The sequence below is a fragment of the Anser brachyrhynchus genome (genome assembly GCF_964034855.1).
Source record: "Anser brachyrhynchus genome assembly, chromosome: W".
Taxonomy (NCBI): domain Eukaryota; kingdom Metazoa; phylum Chordata; class Aves; order Anseriformes; family Anatidae; genus Anser; species Anser brachyrhynchus.
Window position 1 is genome coordinate 13368927 of NC_137704.1, and position 23888 is coordinate 13392814.

Here is a 23888-nt window from a genome sequence, read left to right on the forward strand (position 1 = left end):
CACACTTGCAAGGTTCATGGAGCACAAGTTAGAGGGAGCTCAGTAGGGGCACACACTTCTGGATCCTTAAATTACAACGTCATGATGCATGAGGGGTTTGGCAAAGTTTTCTCTTGCCAGTTCTGTTCCTACAAATCACCAAGGCGTGCAAGGATTACTAAGCACCAGAAAATGTATCGCAAAAACAATCTGAAGGAGAGTTTATCTTCTGCTGCTGCCTCTGCTATATCTGAGTTGATATCTGCCTCTGTGCCAGTGCAGGAATCCTGCAAGGAATTGCCTGCAGAGGTGGTAGAACGGAGCATTTTGGAGTCCATGGTCAAGCCTCTAATAAAGTCCAGAGGCAATTTTTTCTGTGAATGGTGCAGTTACCAGACACCTCGAAGGGAGCGCTGGTGTGACCATATGATGAAGAAGCACCGCAGCATGGTAAAAATACTGTCAAGTTTGAGGCAGCAAAAAGATGGAACCATTACACCTGATGTGCAGAGTAAGAGTGCCCAGGACTCTTCTGTGTCTTATCCTCAAATGAAGTCTAAGTTACCTCACAATTCGGGTGTAATTAATTTGTCTGACAGATCCCACTATGGAGTTGCTGACATGATAAATTACAGTATCACAGTATCACAGATTTCTAGGTTGGAAGAGACCTCAAGATCATCGAGTCCAACCTCCGACCTAACACTAAGTACTCCACTAAACCATATCGCTAAGCTCTACATCTAAACGTCTTTTAAAGACCTCCAGGGATGGTGACTCCACCACCTCCCTGGGCAGCCCGTTCCAATGCTTAATAACCCTTTCGGTAAAGAAGTACTTCCTAACATCCAACCTAAAACTCCCCTGGCGCAACTTTCGCCCATTCCCCCTCGTCCTGTCACCAGGCACGTAGGAGAACAGACCAACCCCCACCTCTTTACAGCCTCCTTTAAGGTAACTGTAGAGAGCGATAAGGTCGCCCCTGAGCCTCCTCTTCTCCAGGCTGAACAAGCCCAGCTCCCTCAGCCGCTCCTCGTAAGACTTGTTCTCCAGACCCCTCACCAGCTTGGTCGCTGTTGTGGTTTAACCCGGCTGGCAGCTAAACACCACACAGCCGTTCGCTCACCCTCCCCCCTCCCTCTCTGGGATGGGGGAGAGAAACGGGAAAGTGAAGCCTGTGAGTTGAGATAAAGACAGTTTATTAAGACAGGAATATAATAATAACAATAATAATAATAATAATAGTGATAATGATAATAGTATTAATAATAATAATGTGTAAGAAAACAAGTGATGCACAATGCAATTGCTCACCACCCGCTGACCGATGCCCAGCCTATCCCCGAGCAGCCCGGCCCCCCCACCCCGGCCAGCCACCCCTATATATTGTTTAGCATGACGTCAGATGGTATGGAATACCCCTTTGGCCAGTTTGGGTCAGCTGTCCTGGGTCTGTCCCCTCCCAGCTCCTGCTGCACCCCCAGCCTGCTCGCTGGCAGGACAGAGCGAGAAGCCGAAAAGTCCTTGGCCTGGTGTAAACACTGCTCTGCAACAATTAAAACATCAGCATGTTATCAGCGCTCTTCTCACCCTAATCCAAAACATAGCACCCTACCAGCTACTATGAGGGAAAATTAACTCTGTCCTAACTGGAACCAGGACAGATATCCACCCCTTATTCCATACCATTTATGTCATGCTCAGGTTACACTCTTTCCAATACATTCTAATTAATCACCATTTTCATCTATGATATATAGCAATCATGGTAGTGATGACATACAGTATTATATAATAATTAACATACTACAATTCAACTCATGGGCTATTCTCACCCAGTATCAAATCCCCTTGAGGTACACACCGGACCTCCCCATTCTTTTGCATTACCCACCAAGTGCATCCAGGTCCCTGAGCAAAAGCAATTCCACGAATGGGTTTGCCTTTTCCTGAGGCAGGAGTAGCCCAGACTGTTTTACCCAGCATGTTTCTTACGTGTACTACAGGAACTTTATCCCCTTCTACAGTGCGTAACAGGTTTGATTGGGCAGGTCCAGCTCGGTTGGCAGATCCCCTGGTATTGACTAACCAGGTGGCCTTTGCCAAATGTGTATCCCAATTTTTGAATGTCCCAGCACCCATTGCTTTCAGTGTAGTCTTCAACGGTCCATTGTATCGTTCAACTTTTCCAGAGGCTGGTGCATGATAGGGGATGTGATACACCCACTCAATACCATGTTCTTTGGCCCAAGTGTCTATAAGGTTGTTTCGGAAATGAGTCCCGTTGTCTGACTCAGTTCTCTCTGGGGTGCCATGTCGCCATAGGACTTGCTTTTCAAGGCCCAGGATAGTGTTCCGGGCGGTGGCATGGGGCACAGGATATGTTTCCAGCCATCCGGTGGTTGCTTCCACCATTGTAAGTACGTGGCGCTTGCCGTTGCGGGTTTGAGGGAGTGTGATGTAATCAATCTGCCAGGCCTCTCCATATTTATATTTCAGCCATCATCCTCCATACCAAAGAGGTTTTGACCGTTTGGCTTGCTTGATTGCAGCACATGTTTCACAGTCATGAATAACCTGCGCTATAGTGTCCATGGTCAGGTCCACCCCTCGATCACGAGCCCATCTGTAGGTTGCATCTCTACCTTGATGGCCTGAGGTGTCATGGGCCCATCTGGCTATAAATAATTCACCTTTATGTTGCCAGTCCAGGTCCACCTGAGCCACTTCAATCTTAGCAGCCTGATCCACCTGCTGGTTGTTTTGATGTTCTTCAGTAGCCCGATTCTTGGGCACATGAGCATCTACATGGCGTACCTTTACAACCAGGTTCTCCACCCGGGCAGCAATATCTTGCCACAATGCCGCAGCCCAGATGGGCTTGCCCCTGCGCTGCCAGTTGTTCTGCTTCCATTGCTGTAACCACCCCCACAGGGCATTTGCTACCATCCATGAATCAGTATAGAGAGAGAGAACTGGCCACTTTTCTCGTTCAGCAATATCTAAAGCCAGCTGAATGGCTTTCACTTCTGCAAACTGACTCGATTCACCTTCTCCCTCAGCAGCTTCTGCAACTCGTCGTGTAGGACTCCATACAGCAGCTTTCCATCTCCGATGCTTTCCCACAATACGACAGGACCCGTCAGTGAACAAGGCATATTTCTTCTCATTTTCCGGTAGCTTGTTGTACAGTGGGGCTTCTTCAGCACGAACCCCCTCCTCTGATGATGATATCCCAAAGTATTTGCCTTCTGGCCAGTCCATAATCACCTCCAAGATTCCTGGGCGACTGGGGTTTCCTATTCGAGCCCGCTGAGTAATCAGTGCAACCCACTTGCTCCATGTAGCATCAGTTGCATGATGTGTAGAGGGGACCCTTCCTTTGAACATCCAGCCTAGTACCGGCAGTCGGGGTGCCAGGAGGAGCTGCGCTTCAGTACCGACCACTTCCGAAGCAGATCGAACTCCTTCATATGCTGCCAATATCTCCTTTTCGGTTGGAGTATAGCGGGCTTCAGGTCCTCTGTATCCCCGACTCCAAAACCCCAGGGGTCGACCTCGAGTTTCCCCAGGTTCTTTCTGCCAGAGGCTCCAGGTGGGACCATTCTCCCCGGCTGCGGTGTAGAGCACATTCTTTACATCTGGTCCTGTTCGGACTGGCCCGAGGGCTACTGCATGAACTATTTCCTGCTTAATTTGTTCAAAGGCTTGTCGTTGCTCAGGGCCCCATTCAAAAGCATTCTTCTTACGGGTTACTTGGTAGAGCGGGTTTACAATCAGACTGTAATTTGGAATATGCATTCTCCAAAACCCCACGACACCTAGGAAAGTTTGTGTTTCTTTTTTGCTAGTTGGTGGAGACATAGCTGTTATTTTGTTGATCACATCCATTGGGATTTGACGACGTCCATCTTGCCATTTTATTCCTAAAAACTGGATCTCTCGTGCAGGTCCTTTAACTTTATTCTGTTTTATGGCAAAACCGGCCTTCAGAAGGATTTGGACTATTTTCTTCCCTTTCTCGAAAACTTCTTCTGCAGTGTCACCCCACACAATGATGTCATCGATGTCCTGCAGGTGTTCAGGAGCTTCCCCCTGCTCCAGCGCAGACTGGATCAGTCCATGGCAAATGGTAGGCCTGTGTTTCCACCCCTGGGGCAGCCGATTCCAAGTATATTGGACTCCCCTCCAAGTGAAAGCAAACTGTGGCCTGCACTGTGCTGCTAGAGGGATGGAGAAAAATGCATTAGCGATATCAATTGTGGCATACCACTTGGCTGCCTTTGATTCCAGTTCATACTGGAGTTCTAGCATGTCCGGCACTGCAGCACTCAGTGGTGGCGTGACTTCGTTCAGGCCACGATAGTCCACTGTTAGCCTCCACTCACCATTAGACTTTCGCACTGGCCATATGGGACTATTAAAAGGTGAATGAGTCTTGCTGATCACTCCTTGGCTCTCCAGTTGACGAATTAGCTTATGGATGGGACTCAGGGAGTCTCGGTTGGTGCGATATTGCCGCCGGTGCACAGTTGTGGTAGCGATCGGCACTTGCTGTTCTTCAACCCTCAGCAACCCCACAACAGAAGGGTCCTCTGAGAGACCGGGCAAGGTAGACAACTGTTTAATGTCCTCTGTCTCCAAAGCAGCTATGCCAAAAGCCCAGCGGAACCCTTTTGGGTCCTTGAAATATCCTCTTCTAAGATAGTCTATGCCAAGGATGCACGGAGCATCTGGGCCAGTCACAATACAGTGCTTTTGCCACTCATTACCGGTTAGACTCACTTCAGCCTCCAATACAGTTAACTGCTGGGATCCCCCCGTCACACCATAAATACAGATGGGCTCTGGCCCTTTATAGCTTGATGGCATTAGAGTACATTGTGCACCGGTGTCTACCAAAGCCTTATACTTCTGTGCGTCTGACGTGCCAGGCCATCGAATCCACACAGTCCAATAAACTCGATTGTCCCTTTCCTCCCCCTGGCTGGAGGCAGGGCCCCTCTAGTCCTGGTCAGAATCTTCATTTCTGTGTTTAAAGGACTGCCTGCTGGAAGTTGGAGCGGCAAACTTTTCAGAGAACTCCTTTTTCCCAATTGTTTTCCTTTGCAATTCACGTACCCGTGCCTCTAGGGTCGCAGTAGATTTTCCATCCCATTTTCTCATGTCCTCTCCATGGTCACGTAGGTAAAACCACAGGGTGGCGCGGTGTGTGTGCCCACCATATTGTCTTCCTTGCATAGATGAACGTTTACCCCTAATAGCGGAGACACTGGTTTGTACAGGTGGGGAGGAAAATAATCTCTCTTCAAGTTGGTGGATCTTTTCAGAAAGTTTCTCCAAAGTATTCTCTTTTAGCTGGTGGACACTGGTTCGTTCAGGTGAAGGGAAAGATAATCTTTCTTCAAGTTGGTGTATCTTTTCAGAAAGTTTCTCCAAAGCATTCTCTTTTAGCTGGTGGACACTGGTTCGTTCAGGTGAAGGGGAAGATAAATTCTCTTTAAGTTGGTGGACCTCTTCAGAGAGTTTCTCCACAGCTGAGACACAGGCCTGTAGGGAAGAGGAGAGATTTCCTTCGTACTGCCGGAGTATTTTAGTCACTTCATTCACTGTGGGATTCTCCTCCGCTTTCCAGGCTAGTATTGCCAATGAGCTGGCATATGATGATGGTGCACTCCGTACAAACTTCCGCCACATGGGTGGTGTACACCGGACTGCATCTGGATCTGCGGATGTTTGTGCGTCGTCTAGGTCCTTATAAATGACTTCCCGTACGGCCAATTCCCTCAGGTACTGAATTCCCTTCTCCATGGTGGTCCATTTGCCTGGTAGACATACAAGTTCTTCCTTGAAGGGATACCTTTCCTGCACAGCTGACAGGAGACGCCTCCAGAGGCTGCGAGATTGTGCTCCATCTCCAATTGCTTTGTCAATGCATGCGTCCCTAGTAAGGGATCCCAGCCGCCTGGCTTCCTTGCCCTCTAATTCCACATAATTGGCTCCCGTGTCCCAGCACCGGAGCAGCCAGGTGACAAGCTGCTCGCCTATACAGCGACCAAAATCTTTTCGCACATCTCGTAGCTCACGCTGGTATAGAGTCCGGGTAGTTACTGTTGATTTTTCGACATCCTCATCCTCATCTTCAGTCTCCTGCACCTTTGATGGCCCAGCCTCGTCTTCACTATGCCCAGACTTAGCAGAAGACTGTCTGCGTTCTAAACGACCTGAGCCTCTATACCATTTTTTCACCTTGTCTACAGGGGCAACTTGCACTGCTACAGCTCGTTTCTCTAACCCAGACACAGGGTCTGCCACAGGGGTTGGAATACCCTCTGCGGGGTCAACTTGCACTGCTACAGCTCGTTTCTCTGACCCAGACACAGGAGTGGGAGCAGCTGCAGGAGCTGGAGCTGGAGCAGCTGCAGGGGCTGGAGCGGCTGCAGGAGCTGGAGCTGGAGCTGGAGCGGCTGCAGGGGCTGGAGCGGCTGCAGGAGCTGGAGCTGGAGCGGCTGCAGGAGCTGGAATTGGAGTGGCTGCAGGAGCTGGAGCTGGAGCGGCTGCAGGAGCTGGAGCGGCTGCAGGAGCTGGAGCGGCTGCAGGTGCTGGAACTGGAGCGGCTGCAGGAGCTGGAGCTGGAGCGGCTGCAGGAGCTGGAGCTGGAGCAGCTGCAGGAGCTGGAGCAGCTGCAGGAGCTGGAGCTGGAGCAGCTGCAGGGGCTGGAGCGGCTGCAGGAGCTGGAGCTGGAGCTGGAGCGGCTGCAGGGGCTGGAGCGGCTGCAGGAGCTGGAACTGGAGCAGCTGCAGGAGCTGGAGCGGCTGCAGGGGCTGGAGCTGGAGCGGCTGCAGGAGCTGGAGCGGCTGCAGGAGCTGGAGCGGCTGCAGGAGCTGGAGCTGGAGCGGCTGCAGGAGCTGGAGCTGGAGCGGCTGCAGGAGCTGGAGCGGCTGCAGGAGCTGGAGCGGCTGCAGGTGCTGGAACTGGAGCGGCTGCAGGAGCTGGAGCTGGAGCGGCTGCAGGAGCTGGAGCTGGAGCAGCTGCAGGAGCTGGAGCGGCTGCAGGAGCTGGAACTGGAACGGCTGCAGGAGCTGGAGCTGGAGCTAGGTTGCTAGTAGCATCAATTGCAGCTCGATAGGCACAAGCCAGACCCCAGCACGCTACAGTGATTTGTGTCACTTTGGAACTGCCAGAGTCATGACACCTTTTTTTCAAGCATTCTGCCAGCTTTTTAGGATTTTGCAGTTGTTCAGGGGTGAATGTCCAAAACACTGGAGGTGACCACTGCTCTAGAAACCTGCCCATATCCTCCCACACTCCCTGCCACTCGCAACTATCCCGCCTCAAGACAGATCTCCGGATGAGATTCCTAAGTAGTTGTTTAACCCTCAACAAAACCTGAAGCGCATTCAGGAGACATAACAACAAGAGCAGGCTGGTCTGAGTATCCCAAGGATATTCAACATCTCGGAGAACCACCGTAACTAGCTCGGGGGATAAGAGGGTGGTGGTGAAGGAGAAAGGGAGAGTGAACAGGTAGGGAAACATGTCTTCCCCTGTCCCCTTCACAGATTGGCTCCCTAACGAAAACAGGCAATAGGTGTAATTGCTAATAGTTTCCGAGATATGGTTTCCAAAGTATAGAGTCGACGTCAGTGCTGAGTACAAATACCAGGTTAAAGTCGTGACCAGATATTTCATCATTTCATAAGCCATTGTTATACCGCACAGTACCATAACAATCTTAAACCAGGGCCCGGAAAGGATAAACAGTGCAACAGGGAGCACATACAGAAAGTAACGCACTACAAAACTCAATTTGGAATACAGGTACAGCAGACTGGAGATTAAGGCAATCAACATCGTGACTAGCAACTATTAAGCAGGTCCAATACTTATACCAATTTTAGTTTAACACACTCTGGTCAAATTTGTCGATATCTCAACCCTTCGAGCCCCACGTTGGGCGCCAAAAGGGCTGTTGTGGTTTAACCCGGCTGGCAGCTAAACACCACACAGCCGTTCGCTCACCCTCCCCCCTCCCTCTCTGGGATGGGGGAGAAAAACGGGAAAGTGAAGCCGGTGAGTTGAGATAAAGACAGTTTATTAAGACAGGAATATAATAATAACAATAATAATAATAGTGATAATGATAATAGTATTAATAATAATAATGTGTAAGAAAACAAGTGATGCACAATGCAATTGCTCACCACCCGCTGACCGATGCCCAGCCTATCCCCGAGCAGCCCGGCCCCCCCACCCCGGCCAGCCACCCCTATATATTGTTTAGCATGACGTCAGATGGTATGGAATACCCCTTTGGCCAGTTTGGGTCAGCTGTCCTGGGTCTGTCCCCTCCCAGCTCCTGCTGCACCCCCAGCCTGCTCGCTGGCAGGACAGAGCGAGAAGCCGAAAAGTCCTTGGCCTGGTGTAAACACTGCTCTGCAACAATTAAAACATCAGCATGTTATCAGCGCTCTTCTCACCCTAATCCAAAACATAGCACCCTACCAGCTACTATGAGGGAAAATTAACTCTGTCCTAACTGGAACCAGGACAGTCGCCCTTCTCTGGACTCGCTCGAGCACGTCCATGTCCTTCCTGTAGCGAGGGGCCCAGAACTGAACACAGTACTCGAGGTGCGGCCTCACCAGAGCCGAGTACAGGGGCACAATCACTTCCCTAGACCTGCTGGCCACACTGCTTCTTATGCAAGCCAGGATGCTGTTGGCCTTCTTGGCCACCTGAGCACACTGCTGGCTCATATTCAGCCGACTATCAACCAATACTCCCAGGTCCTTCTCGGCCAGGCAGCTTTCCAGCCACTCATCTCCCAGCCTGTAGCTCTGCTTGGGGTTGTTGCGCCCCAGGTGCAGGACCCGGCACTTGGCCTTGTTGAACTTCATACAGTTGACCTCAGCCCATCGGTCCAGCCTATCCAGATCCTCCTGCAGAGCCTTCCTGCCCTCGAGCAGATCGACACACGCACTTAGCTTGGTGTCATCTGCAAACTTACTGAGGGTGCACTGGACGCCCTCATCCAGATCATCGATAAAGATATTAAAGAGGACCGGCCCCAGTACCGAGCCCTGGGGGACACCACTAGTAACCGGCCTCCAACCAGATTTGACTCCATTCACCACAACTCTCTGGGCCCGGCCATCCAGCCAGTTTCTAACCCAGCGAAGTGTACGCCAGTCCAAGCCCCGAGCAGCCAGTTTCTTGAGGAGAATGTTGTGGGGAACGGTGTCAAAAGCCTTACTGAAGTCAAGGTAGACCACATCCACAGCCTTTCCCTCATCCACCAAGCGCATCACTTTGTCATAGAAGGAGATCAGGTTCGTCAAGCAGAACCTGCCTTTCATAAACCCATGCTGACTGGGCCTGATCGCCTGCTTGCCCTGCAAGTGCCGCGTGATGACCCTCAAGATAATCTGCTCCATGAGCTTTCCTGGCACTGAGGTCAAACTGACAGGCCTATAGTTCCCCGGGTCTGCCCTGCGGCCCTTCTTATAGATGGGCGTCACATTGGCTAGCCGCCAGTCAACTGGGACCTCCCCCGATAGCCAGGACTGCCGATAAATGATGGAAAGCGGCTCGGCCAGCTCCTCCGCCAGTTCTTTCAGTACCCTACCCAGAAATTCTTCTGCTGACTTGGAAACAAACAGTATGCTAAATGACTCCAGCTCAGACAAAGAGCTAAACAAAGTGGACAGCAAGAATGGCTTGAACTCTGTGGATCACCAGACCTCACGAATGTCTGCAGAGCAATTGATGGGATCTGATGGCAACAAGCTGTTGGAAATGAAGGGGATTCCCTTTAGAAGACACATGAACAGGTTTCAATGTCCTTTTTGCCCTTTCCTCACAGTGCACCGCTGAAGCATCTCCCGTCACATTGAGAATATCCACCTGTCTGGAAAGATGTCTGTATACAAATGTGATGAATGCCCTTTTACCTGTAGAAGTTCACTGAAGCTTGGAGCTCACAGGCAGTGTCATGCAGGTGCAACATCAGACTGGGACACTGTGAATTCTCAGAGTGAAAACATTGTCTCCTCTTTGAATGACAACACAGTTTCTTATGAAAGTGTAAATATAAATGAAAGGAAGTCAGCTGGGATGATGGAGCCAGTGCAGCAGCAACAGCAGCAGTTGCCTCAACCCCATTCACAGCATCCCTATAAGTGCACAGTGTGTAATTATTCCACCACTACTTTGAAAGGCCTCAGAGTTCATCAGCAGCACAAGCACTCATTTTGTGACAACTTACCTAAATATGATGGACTGCCATCCAACATGCCACAGGAGAGTGAGGCAGATGCTCTCACCTCTGTCAGCACAGTGAAGAAAAGCCAGACCTCAATTCTTGGGCTCTCATCTGAAAATAACTTTGTTGCTAAGGTACCTCGGAAGGTGTCAAATGACTGCCCTTTGGATCTCTTGCCAGTGAAGAAAAGAACTAGAATTGATGAAATAGCAAGCAACCTGCAGAGCAAAATCAACCAAAACAAACAGCAAGAAGATGCTGTGATCAATGTAGAGGATGATGAAGAAGAGGGGGAAGATAACGAGGACAATGAGGTAGAGATAGAAGTGGAATTAGACAGGGAAGAAGAACAAACAGAACCAGTGATGGAGGTTTCTAGTTCTTATGCACTCCAGCAAATGTGGGGGAGAGAGACTAATGATTCCCAGAAGGAGGCAAACTTCAGAAACATTCATCATGATTATAATTCCACCAATGGAGCAGAGACTGAACTCACTTTATCTGAAGATGACGAAGATTATTTTTCTTCCATTAGCATGAAAGACCAACAGAGTCCTAATGTTTCTGTTCTGGGAAGCCAGCCAAATATGTGTGGCCCTGATCAGAACAATGAAAATGCAGAATTTAATGACTCTGGCAGGCTTTACTATTGTAAACACTGTGATTTCAGCAACAAATCTGCCAGGAGTGTTAGCACCCATTACCAACGGATGCACCCTTACATAAAATTCAGCTTTAGGTATATCTTGGATCCCAGTGATCACAGTGCAGTATACAGATGCCTTGAGTGTTATATTGATTACACAAACTTTGAAGATCTGCAGCAACATTATGGAGAACATCACCCTGAAGCTATGAATGTACTGAACTTTGATCACTCTGATCTGATCTACCACTGTTGCTTCTGTTCTTACACTAGCCCAAATGTTAGAAGCCTGATGCCACATTACCAAAGAATGCATCCAACAGTGAAAATTAACAATGCAATGATATTTTCAAGCTATGTTGTTGAGCAGCAAGAGGGGCTAAGCACAGAGTCTCAGACACTGAGAGAGATATTGAATTCTACTCCAAAAACTATGACAACCTCCACCCCTATGTCTCATGGGATTAGTGTGCCAGCAGGTCTTAACAAAAGTACCACAAATAATTTTAGTCCTGAAAGTGAAAACCAGAAGGCGCCTTTGGTCAATTCTGTGGTTGTTTATGACTGTGATGTGTGTTCTTTTGCAAGCCCTAACATACATTCAGTTCTGGTGCATTACCAGAAAAAAACACCCTGAAGAAAAAGCATCATATTTCAGAATTCAGAAGACCATGCATATAGCTGCTGTTGACAGGTGCTCTTCCCTGGCTCAAATGTCTTTTGAAATGGAGGTGTCTGTCTCCCCAAAACTGTCCAACTTGGCTTCTCAACCTCCACCTCCCCCACCACTGCCCCCAGACATTCCTCCTGAACTCTACTATTGCAAACATTGTTCATACAGTAACCATTCAGTTGTGGGAGTGCTTGTCCGCTACCAGAAAAGGCACCCAGAAGTAAAGGTCACTGCCAAGTACATCAGGCAGGCACCCCCTACTGCAGCAATGATGGAGGCTGGTGAGCTGTCACCTGGGATACAGAAGATGCCAGTGTCAATGCAGCATTTGAGCTGGGGCAGTTCTGAGAGCTCTGTGAGTCCCCTTGAGAATGAAATGTTCTTCTGCCAGCACTGTGATTATGGAAACCGGACTGTGAAAGGTGTGCTCATTCATTATCAAAAGAAGCATCGTGATTTCAAAGCCAACGCAGACATGATTAGGCAGCATGCAGCCACCATTAGAAGCCTTTGTGATCACAACCAGAAGAAATCATCTGGCAGCATGCTTGCTCACACCTCCAGCACTGAACAGGACAAGACAAAGCTGAGAGCCCTCAAATGCAGGCAGTGTAGCTACACATCACCTTACTTCTATGCGTTGAGGAAGCATATTAAGAAAGACCACCCAAATCTGAAGGCCACAGTTACGTCCATTCTGAGATGGGCATTTTTGGATGGCTTGATAGAAGTTGGTTATCACTGTGAATGGTGCATTTATTCACATACAGAACCAAGTGGTTTGTTTGTACATTACCAAAGAAGACATCCTGAGAATTATGTTGACTATACATATATGGCAACTAAACTCTGGGCAGGTCCAGATCCTTCCTCTCCTACTCTAGTGATGCCAACAGAGGCAAAGACCTATAAATGCAGAGACTGCATTTTTGAAGCATCCTCCATTTGGGATATTACTAATCACCACCGGGCTTTTCACCCTTGGGCCCTGAACGGGGATGATTCTGTATTTTTAGATATCATTAAGGAGAAAGATGCTGATGAGAAAATTGGCACACAGTTCAATAAAGTTTGGGCCAGGATTAATTCTGAAGACCAGATAGCATCACAAATGGATCAGGATGTGGAGGACCCCAACCTTTCCCAGGAAAAAAATATTCAGCTTACTTCTGCAAACCCTGCCATCTCCTCTACTCCATATCAGTGTACAGTTTGCCAGTCTGAATACAATAACTTGCATGGCCTCCTGACACATTATGGTAAAAAACATCCTGGCATGAAAGTGAAAGCTGGTGACTTTGCACAGGACATAGACATTAACTCAGGGGCTGTGTACAAGTGCAGGCATTGCCCATACATCAACACACGCATTCATGGTGTCCTCACACATTACCAGAAACGGCACCCATCAGTGAAGGTCACTGCTGAAGACTTTGTGCATGATGTGAAACAGCCAAATGACACCCAGAATGACATAGAAGAGACAAATAGGATTTTCAAGCAAGGCTATGGTGCATATCAGTGCAAACTATGCCCTTACACCCATGGCACATTGGAGAAGCTCAAAATTCACTATGAGAAATACCACAATCAGCCTGAATTTGATGTTTTTGCTCAGTCACTGCCAAAGGTGTCTGCCTCAGCAGAGCCAGATATGGTGACTGAAATCAAGGACTCCCCAGAAATTGCTGCTGAGGGTGTTGGAGACATCTTTAGCCCAGCACCTCATTTTTCCAGTTCTCACTTAGTGTCTCACACAGTGTTCTGGTGTCAGCTTTGCAAATACTTCTGTTCCACCTGGAAGGGGATAGCTAGGCACTACCGCATCAAACATAATAACGTTCGGGCACAACCAGAAGGCAAGAACAACTTCTTCAAGTGTACTCTGTGTTCCTACACCAACCCTATCTGCAAAGGGCTTGCAGCACACTACCAAAAAAGGCATGACATTGATGCTTACTACACTCACTGTTTAGCTGCCTCCAGGACAGTAAGCAACAAACCCAATGAAGTGATCATTCCATCTCCTTCCAAAGATGACACTCTTCAGTTAAGTGAGGAGCTGAGGAGGGCAGTGGAGAAGAAGAAATGCTCACTTTGTTCCTTTCAATCTTTTAGCAAAAAAGGTATTGTGTCCCACTACATGAAGAGTCACCCTGGTGTTTTCCCTAAAAAGCAGCATGCGAGCAAGCTGGGGGGTTATTTCACTGCCGTATATGCTGATGAACATGAAAAATCAATTCTAGCTGAGAAAAGGAATGACTTTGCAAAACCTGAGGTGGGGAACAAGGCTGAGGAAATTGAGTGGCTTCCTTTCAGGTGCATAAAATGTTTCAAGCTATCCTTCAGCACAGCAGAGCTGCTGTGCATGCATTACACTGACCACCACAGCAAGGACTTAAAGAGAGACTTTACCATACCGGGAAGTGGCACCCACTTTCATAATGCTGTCTACCAGTGCAAGCACTGTGATACTAAATTGCATAGCATGGCAGAGCTGACCTCACACTTAAATAGTCACAATGAGGAATTCCAGAAGCGTGCAAAACGTCAGGAAAGGAGGAAACAGCCTTTGAGCAAGCAGAAACATGCAGATGGTGCTTTTACAGATCTCAAACAAGAGAGGGTAAGGATCTGTGTGTCTGATCTCCTTCTCTGTTTCCTCTCCCCAGGGAGAAAAAAAAAAATAAAAAAAAAAAAGTTGCTCCTTAGACTCCTTATTACTCCTGCCCACTTTCATGTCTTTTCATGTCTTTGACAGCCAAATTAATGCAAGTTAATGAGTGACTCAGCATGTCACTGGGCTCCATAAGTCAGTTACATATTCTTCTTTAATTTCCTTCATTCTCCAACCATTCCTAGGCTCCTTAGGAAACTCCGTTCCTTCCAACTGTTTTCTTCAGGATTTTTCCTATCTTCCTTCCTTCTTCCCACCCTTATGGAGGTCTATCTATATCTGACAGGTATTTATTCTTCTATTGCAAGGCTGCTGTTTTGCTTTTTTGTAGATTCTTTAGCAAATGTCCCTATCTCCAATATTCATTGAAATAACACACCAATTTTCTTCTCAAGCTTATCCCTTTCAGTATGTTTTCTGATAAAGAATATGATGTTTATGCGCATGTCTTCAAGTTTTGGACAAGTGCTCCTGTGAACAGAAGACCAAATTCTAATACTCTTTTCTGTACCCCCTCTCCTCATCTGGAGTAGCTCTACTTGCTATAGAAAAGCTTACACTTGGACAGGGCAGGGGGAGACAGGATCATGAAAGAGCATGGTTTGGTCTTGTAAGCTCAAACTGAATGGTATTCCAAGGGACCACTATTATGCAGAAACTCAAGGTTTCTCCTGTGCACGTCTTGTCAACCTATTTTGGGGGCTTTAATAGAAGTCAATGCAAATTGAGGTTGAAGTTTTGTACAACAGCATGTATACACTAAATGTAATGTCCCTTCAGGTGCAAAATCTGGTCTGAGTATATTCCTAAAAGTGAGACAGAAGCATGTTTCAATATTGCATTAGTATAACTGATTCATACTCATGTGCTTCAATAGACTTTTGGACACTTGGAAGATGCTTCAAAACTTGAGAGGAAAATAGTTGCCTACAAATGTAAATTTTGTGTGGAAGTTCATCCAACACTTCGAGCCATCTGTAATCACCTCCGTAAGCATGTCCAGTATGGGAATGTTTCTTCTGTGTCAGCTACAGTAAAGGTGAGAATTCTGTGAACTGGCAACATTTTTGTTTGATATTAAGGCCTAACTGAAAGCCCATAGAGGGCTCCCATGAAGTCAAATGGGTTTTGGATTGGATATTTTGAACAGTTAAGCATGACATTCTAATTTTATTCTTCATCTTTCTGCAGCATGTTTGGTTTACTTTAAGATGTTTTGACTTTCTTCCACTTTTGATTTGGGGCACAAAAGCTATTTAAATTCTCATTTCTTATCTTCTACAAAGTAATTGATGGCTGAAAGGCTTGATTTATGAGCAAGAGCTTCTCCCTAAGCTTTTCTGGGCTACTTTTCTGTTTTTTTTGTTTGTTTGTTTGTTTTGTATCTTTAAGATGTGTGATTTTTTATTTTTTATTTTTCCCCCACTCCATATGCAAAGGTGAAATTATATTGAATATACCTATTCAAATAGCCAGCTGAGCCCGGGGGCCAATTCAAGTGGTTAATTGTAAATGTGCTGCTGTTTTCTTCCCCGTGCAAGGGGAGACCACCTAGAATGTCTCTGAGGACAAGCTGTGCTCTGCAGCCAGCTTTACGGGATATCATCAGCAGGGGGAGTTCAGGCGTGGTAAGATTGCACAAACTAGTTATGCAGTTCTCCTTGCTGCAGTGAGTACTCAGCATAATCTCTTTCTACAGTTCTCAGAATGTGACCTAAAGTGTGTCTATTTCATGACATCAACTGTGTGCTGTGTAAGGTAGCTGAGTGCTTCAGAGTCTAAATGGTTCTACCTAAGCTTTCATTGTCCTTACACTGGCTTTCCTTTAGCTTATACAGTACTACTGACAGAATGAGACACTTTCCTCCTATCAAATGATTCCTGCTCTTTCCCTGCTTCCCAAGTAAAGTTTATGTGGGGTCAATACCATCTTCTGAGCAAGTAGATATTAAACAGCAGGGAACAAAAACTTAAGTCCAAGACCTGAAAAACATGATATAAATATATATTGCAGTTTTAATGTTGCTGCAAAATATATGCTATGATAATTAACACTTAGGAAAGGGAACAAGAGATGGGTTGTTTGTTTTTTAAATATATATCTATATGTATATATATGTACATGTGTATATATATATAAATACTAGAATCTCTTTATACAGAAAGCTATTAGTGTAGTATGGTAGGAATATCTTTAGAAAGTGAATGCATTTGGAAACCTAGACATTAAAATTAATACATAGGAGAAACTAAGGGGTAGAAGGGAGAGAGAATTGATGGCTTTGGGGGGGTGGGGGGTATGTGTTTTTTAGCAGGAAGCTGAAGATCCTTCAAACACAACTTTGGAGGGTTTTGAGGGAGCCAAAGAACCTGGCACTGTGGAATTTACAGAAGTTCAATCTGGAGCATCGTTGGAAGATGAAACCAGGCCTGGGGGCTACCACTGCAGCCAGTGTGACCGGGTTTTGATGTCTGTGCAGGGTCTGCAATCTCATGAGAGGAGTCACTTGGCTCTGGCCATGTTTACCCAGGAAGACAAGTACAGCTGCCGGTATTGCTCCTTTGTCTCTGCTTTCAGGCACAAGTAAGTTATGGTTTATTTTCAATAGAAGCACAGAATAGCATGACTGTTTTTCATGTAGGTTGACACTGAAGGAGAGCACACTCAATTTGATTTCAAGCCACGTTTCTCTCTTTCTCGGGATTTAGGTATTTTCTATGCCCTCAAAACTTTTTGCCATTGCCCATGACTATAAAAAGGCTTGTTTTTATATCTTCTTGAATTCAAGTTCTCTTTTTGTTGTGTGTAGGGGAAATGCACACCAAGCAAAAGATGCTTCTTTTAGTGGACAAGCAATGAAGCCCACCTATGCAGTCCTGTCAAATAGATGCAATTCAAAAATTCATAAAGAATATTTTCTTCACTAGTTTTGCATGTAACTACCTTGCTTTTAAATAGTGTTATAATTCTTACTTGATTGAGAGAGATTTCATTTCTAGTTTTGAACAGTTATCACAAACCAATCTTAAAGTTAGATTTTTTTTTCTTAATTGTGGTATGCAATTTTAGGCTATGAACATAATCTTCACATCAGTGTGGTACACTTGAAATGGGTTGAGAAAATCACCTCTTCTTTGACATGACCCATGAAAAATGCATGGTCATAATAAATAATCAAATTCCTCATGACTTATTTCTTTGCCTATGGCTGGGAAGCTTTAGAATTCTTTTAATCATATTTATTCATAGCTTGCCACAAAGAAATGAGGTTTGTTGGATATTTTTCACTGGCATCCTAGACAGACAAATGTGTGTATGTGTTTTTGTAGCTTCTGGAGGGAGAACTGTTTTTCCCCGCACACGGAAAAGAAGAGAGATCCAGGTGCTCATTTGGCATAGGCATTGATAGCACTGTCAGTGGCACCCTTAAATTAGGTGAAGTTTTCACTGTTCTGTAATTAAATGCACGTGGGAAAGAAAGCATGATATAAGAAATATTTAAAAACCCTTGTGTTAGAAAAGTAGCATTTCTGTCAGTGTCACAGCATGGTTCCTATGTGGATGAGCAGCAGGGGATAATAGTCCAAGGGCTGGACAGGCCTTGGCAGTCTCTCATCAACATCCTGGATCTGAGCTCCTGGCAAACAGCAAACCTCCCTGTACAGCAGGTCAAGTCAGCATGTCCCCCACAGCAAGGAGTCTCCCACTATCACTTACCACTTCCTCCTGGTGCTGTTGCACACGGTTCAGGTGCAGCCAACTCTGATGCTTCACTGGACAGAGCTCCAGCCCCTCATCTGCAACCAGATGCAGAACTACAGAACCTATTTGGTAGTTCTGGTGCTAGAAAGGCTTCCAGCCTTTGCCATCTTGGGAGCCTTTTTCTCAACCCGATAGGCAGAGACTCTGTCTGCCTCTCCTTCAGTACAGTTGGTAGTTTGGGCTCTTGTCTCTGCAGGATCTCTGAGAAGATCCTGTTAATCATTTTCTCATTATCTCTGATGCTGTGCAGTTGTCTGAACTCCTCCTGCAGGTCCTTTAACCTGGTGACACAGCTCCTCAACTAGCACACACCTCCTGTAATTAAGGAGACAATTTTCATTTGCCCCATCCTCAGTGAGAAGCCTCAGGCATTCCCAGCAACCCTAGACTTGGGAAGCTTCATCGTTTTTCCAGAGTTCTTTGAGTACAGGCTTCTGATATGCATGGGATAGATGTTCCAGTTGGTGCTGAGCTTGAGATATGCACTGTATACATCTTTGGCAATCTGATTTAGTTTTATAACAGCTCATTCCCTATCACCTATTTAAAATGTGTTTTGTTTTATGAAATATTGACCGCAAATGTTCAGCTTCTCTTATTTAGGAGACATACTGGTACTCCAGAGAAATAGGAGAAAAATATCTTACCACAAACTCCCTGTTGATTTTTCTGAAGTAGCCCTGAAATTGGATATATAGTCTGGTTTTTGTTTTTGCTATCATTAGATCTTTGAATACACAGACTTTGGTGTTAGCATTGGTAAACAGGGATTTTCTTGGCTCAGGGTCTGTCTGTGTGAGACTAAAGATCCTGTGAAATTCTGTAGTGTGAGGGGCTGGAGTAGACTCCATTTAATCTAGATCTTGATATTCAGTAGGAAAAAAAAAGTAGGACAATGTAAGTTGATGTAAGGAATAGTCCAGCAATTCGTGCCACTAAGGGGTGTGAAGGGTTAACATTGAGGCCTGGGTTTAGGCGAGAAGAGAACAAAGGGATTTCTTCAGAGAAAAACTGCTGACTTTGCACGGACATGCAGTAACTTCTGACAGCCGGCCAAGAGACCACTAGATAAGGAGGAAGAATATGAGCCTCCCTGTCCGAGCGGCCCCCGAGAAACTAACAGAGACTGATAAGCAGGCGCACCTGGGAGGACTTCGGATTCGGGAAACCAATTATAATAACCCTGCCTCTTCTAGAAGTAGTAATGAATATGTATTAGCCTAGGAGCATAAAAACCAGCCGCCTTACGTAACAGGTGTGCGTCCTGGTGGAGCAGAGACTCCCGGCGCACCCAGCGCTGTTTGCTTGCCTCTATTCATTTAATAAATTGTAAACTTTGATTGTAATCCTATTTGGGACCCAGTCATTTATAACAATTGGGGGCTCGTCCGGGATGGTCTTGGTTCCTGAATTCTGACTTGATCTAGGAGGGGCGCCCCCACCATTTGGTGGCTCCTGTTCGAGTCAGGTCGGGGCTAATGCCATCTTGAACCTGAATAAGGGCAAGCAAAGATTTAGATTTTTTTATGAGCTCCCTTTGCCGGCTGCAGCACTATATTTTGCCCGTAATTCTGCGCGCGAAGATCCGAACGAAGACGACGGAGTCGTAAGTATTTAAGGCGTATACCGTTCGGTTGGGTGGGTTTCGGTTGCCTGTGTGTGTGAGAGTGTGACTGAGACGGAACGTAGTTCCGAAGCGATTGTGGAGGTCTTCTAACCGCGGTTCCAATCTCCCGCGAGGGACTTGGCCGGTGAAGGACCGAAGCGATTCCTATAGGATTCGTGGGTGGGTGATAGGTCCTAAACCCCCTGCAAGACACTCTCACTAAGGCAACCAAGGGCTGTAGGAATTGCCACAGTAAAATTCCTAGATGGGTCAGACAAAATTGAAGACCCGGTGTAATGGGTAAGATGTATTTGTTCATTGTATAAAGAAATAAAAAAAAAAAAAAAAAGAAAAGGGATAAGATGGTTATAAAATAGATAGTATTTTACACGAGGTTGGGACAGAGCTTCCTGATCATAATAGAACCTTGATATATGATGACAAAGTTGGGGAGGGGGGGATTTGCTAACTATCTGTAAGGAATTTGGGAATCTGCGAGGGAGATAAGGTTGCACAATGTTGCCTCAATGAAGGGGAGGCTTATTAGGCAGATAACAAGAAGGGGGGGTGTTGGGTAAACATCCTTGAACAGGTACAAAGACTCTGTGAAATACCCCATCGCAAGACATCCTGTCTGCTACTTCACTCCCCCCACCCAAACATTAGCACAACGCGTGAGCACCAAAGAGAGGAAGCAGCCCCCCCCCCCTTTGGACTGCATAGCCGCAGCTGGTTCAACAAGCCCGGACAAGCTGGAACTCGGATACTATAAAACAGCACCCCCGGAGAAGGAAAATTGTGCGCCGCTGCGGAGTCGGAACTCCCCGGCCGCCCAGCGCTGTTTTGCTTCTGCTTGCTTACTTAATTAATTAATAAATTCTGTGATTAATAACATTTATTAACAGACCGACTTCGTATGCGAGTCTGTTCATAACAATTTGGTGCCGTGACTCGGATAGGCAATTTGATTGAGGACTCCCCTTTGGGGGTGGCGCCCCGCCGATTTTGGCGGCCCTCGAAGCAGGAAGTCTCATTCAGGCCTTCACCGATGAACCTCAAAAATTAAGCAGAAGCAAATAAAGCCGGCAAACCCTTAGCAATCTTTGTGCACGAAGACCGAACGAAGACCCACGGGGTGGGTAAGTATAGGCCGGTGATCCGTTCGGTAAGGGTGGGGAATCCCGGAGTACGGCTCTGAGACGGCCAATCGCGGCCGAAGCGAGTGCGGACCCCTCGGTAGTGCGGTTCCCACATCCCGCGAGGGACTGGGCCACGAAAAGGGGGAAGTGTGTGTGTGTGTGAGTGAAGGTACTCCGGAAGATGGGACAGAAGAAAAGTAAGCCTTCTGGTCCCATGGGTGGGGGAAATAGCGGTAGGAATATTCCTCCTATTCCCCCTGGATAGCCCGCTGGGGCTAATGATTAAGAATTGGAGTAATTCCCCTTCTAGGCGGGGAAAAAGTAAAGTAAAAATGATTCATTATTGTGTAGAGATCTGGGGTAATAAGCCCATAAAGGGGGACAGTGTGTTTTGGCCCCTTTTCGGTTCCTTTGAGGATTGGATATGTCAGGCTCTAAATATTTATGTTAATTCAAAGGAACCATTTAGTTTAGAGGAAAGCGAATACGCACATTTATGGATAAATTTTGAAACTGGGACCCAGTTATACTCTCTAAAAGAAAAAGGAGGGAAGGGAAAGAAGAGAGATTTGGAAGTCCCAGTTGCGCCACCTCCCTACGTGCCCTCTTTGCCAACAGCACCCTCTGCTGCCGAATCTGAGGATTCGGATGACAGTGCCTCGGTCCAAGGGAGACGAGGGCCAGTAACTAGAAGCCAGACTCGTCGCGCTAAAGAAGGGTTGTACCCCTTGCGGGAGATTGCAATGGGGGGACCTCAACCAGGGATGGGATATGTAGCCGTCCCCATTAATTCAGGGGACGTTAGAGACTTTAAAAAGGAGATGGGAAGTCTCTTAGAAGACCCGTTAGGAGTAGCCGAACAGGTAGATCAGTTTTTAGGGCCAAACATTTATACTTGGGAAGAATTACAATCTATTTTGGGAATATTATTTACATCAGAAGAGAGAGGAATGATAAGGAGAGCAGGTATGCGAATTTGGGACCAGCAACATCAGCAAGGTCCTGCTGCTGATATTAAGTGGCCAATGCAGACACCTAACTGGAATAACCAGGATCCAATACACAGGGGCCACATGCAGGATCTAAGAACAATCATAATACAAGGAATCAGAGAATCTGTGCCCAGAGGACAGAATATAAATAAAGCATTCAGTGAACAACAGAAAAAGGATGAAACTCCAACAGAATGGTTGGAGAGACTTCGTAAAAGTCTGCAATTATACAGTGGGTTAGACCCAGGTACCCCGTTAGGGGAAGCATTACTTAAGACACAGTTTGTGGCTAAGTCTTGGATAGATATCAGAAAGAAATTGGAAAAAATAGAGGATTGGCAAGATAGAGGTCTGGACGAATTATTAAGGGAAGCACAAAAGGTGTATGTTCGTAGGGAAGATGAGAAGGAAAAGAAGCAAGTGCGAATGATGGTGGCAGCGGTGCGAGAAGGATCCAGAAGGGCTGGCAATGAACAAAGATGGAGGAATGAAGGGTTTACTAGAAGGAATAGGAAAGAGAAAAAGGGTGCCCAGGAAAGAAGAGATGTGACCTGTTTTTACTGTAATAAGAAGGGTCACATGAAAAGGGAGTGCCGACAGAGGAAAGAGGATGAGAAAATGTTTAGAAATGAATAGGGGTGTCAGGGGCTCTATTTGCTGGGGACCCAAAGGAACAGTGAGCCCTTGATAAAGTTACGAGTGGGCCCCCAGCGCGAGGAAATTGAATTCCTCATAGACACGGGAGCTGAAAGATCAACTGTCCAGACATTACCTTTAGGATGTAGAACTTCAAAGGATAGAATACAGGTAATAGGAGCAAAAGGGGAGCCTTTTGGGGTCCCCGTTATAAAAGAGGTACCGATTGAATTGGGATCAAAAAAGGGTACGGGGCATCTGCTTCTTGTGCCAGAAGCCGAATATAACTTCTTAGGTAGAGATTTGATAATAGAATTAGGCATAGGACTAGAGGTAGTAGAAAAGAAACTGGAAATAAAGCTGTGTCTTCTTTGGGTAGAGGATGAGAAAGAGATAGACCCCGAGGTTTGGTATACCTCGGAGAGCGTTGGAAGGTTAAACATTAAACCATTTAAGGTAACTATCAAAGAGCCAGAAGTACCAATCAGGATAAAACAATACCCCTTGTCTGAAGAGGGTAGAAAGGGTCTGAAGGAAGACATACAACGATTATTACAACAGGGGTTGTTAGAACCCTGTATGTCTCCTTTCAACACCCCTATATTACCAGTTAAAAGAAAGGATGGTAAATACCGATTGGTACATGATTTGAGAGAAATTAATAAGAGAACTATAACCAGATTCCCCGTGGTAGCAAACCCACATACCTTATTGAGCCAATTAAGCCCAGAGGACAAGTGGTACAGTGTAATAGATTTAAAGGATGCTTTCTGGGCCTGTCCTCTTGATGAGGACAGTAGGAATTATTTTGCCTTTGAATGGGAGGATCCCGACACTCACAGGAAACAGCAACTAAGGTGGACAGTGTTACCTCAGGGGTTTACAGAATCTCCAAACTTGTTTGGCCAGGCCCTGGAGCAAATTCTAGAGGATTACGATAGAATGCCAGGGACCAAAATGATCCAATATGTAGATGACTTATTAATAGCGGGGAAAGATGAGAAAATCGTACGACAGGCAAGTATAAACTTGCTGAATTTTTTGGGCTCACGGGGACTAAAGGTTTCAAAAGCAAAATTACAATTCGTGGAGGAAGAAGTAAAGTATTTAGGCCATTTATTAAGCAAAGGAACAAAGAAATTAGACCCTGAAAGAGTTAGAGGTATTTTAGAACTCAGGGCACCAGAGACGAAAAAACAAATCAGGCAGTTGCTAGGATTGACAGGGTACTGCAGACAGTGGATAGAGGATTACAGCGGGAAGGTAAAATTTTTATACAACAAATTGAGTAACGAGGGCCATCTTAAATGGACAAAAGAGGATGAGGAACGACTGATGCTCCTAAAAGAAGAGCTCGTGAATCCACCGGTTTTAAGCTTTCCCGAATTAAAGAAGCCCTTTTTCCTGTTTGTTAATACTACAGAAGGAACTGCGTATGGAGTACTGGCACAAGAATGGGCAGGATGTAAAAAGCCAGTGGCCTATTTGTCAAAATTGCTAGATCCAGTCACTA

General features: G+C 46.3%; 1 protein-coding gene across 1 annotated transcript in view; it reads right to left on the minus strand.

The window, feature by feature from the left end:
- Positions 1-254: 254 nt before the first annotated feature.
- The window catches only part of LOC308184739 (uncharacterized protein), an 82685-nt gene continuing 59051 nt past the window's right edge, over positions 255-23888 (minus strand). Inside the window, exon 2 of the mRNA XM_080572164.1 lies at positions 255-3249. Within this exon, the coding sequence (XP_080428290.1) occupies positions 2482-3249 (768 nt within the window). The 3' untranslated portion in view covers positions 255-2481. The remainder of the gene's footprint in view (positions 3250-23888) is intronic.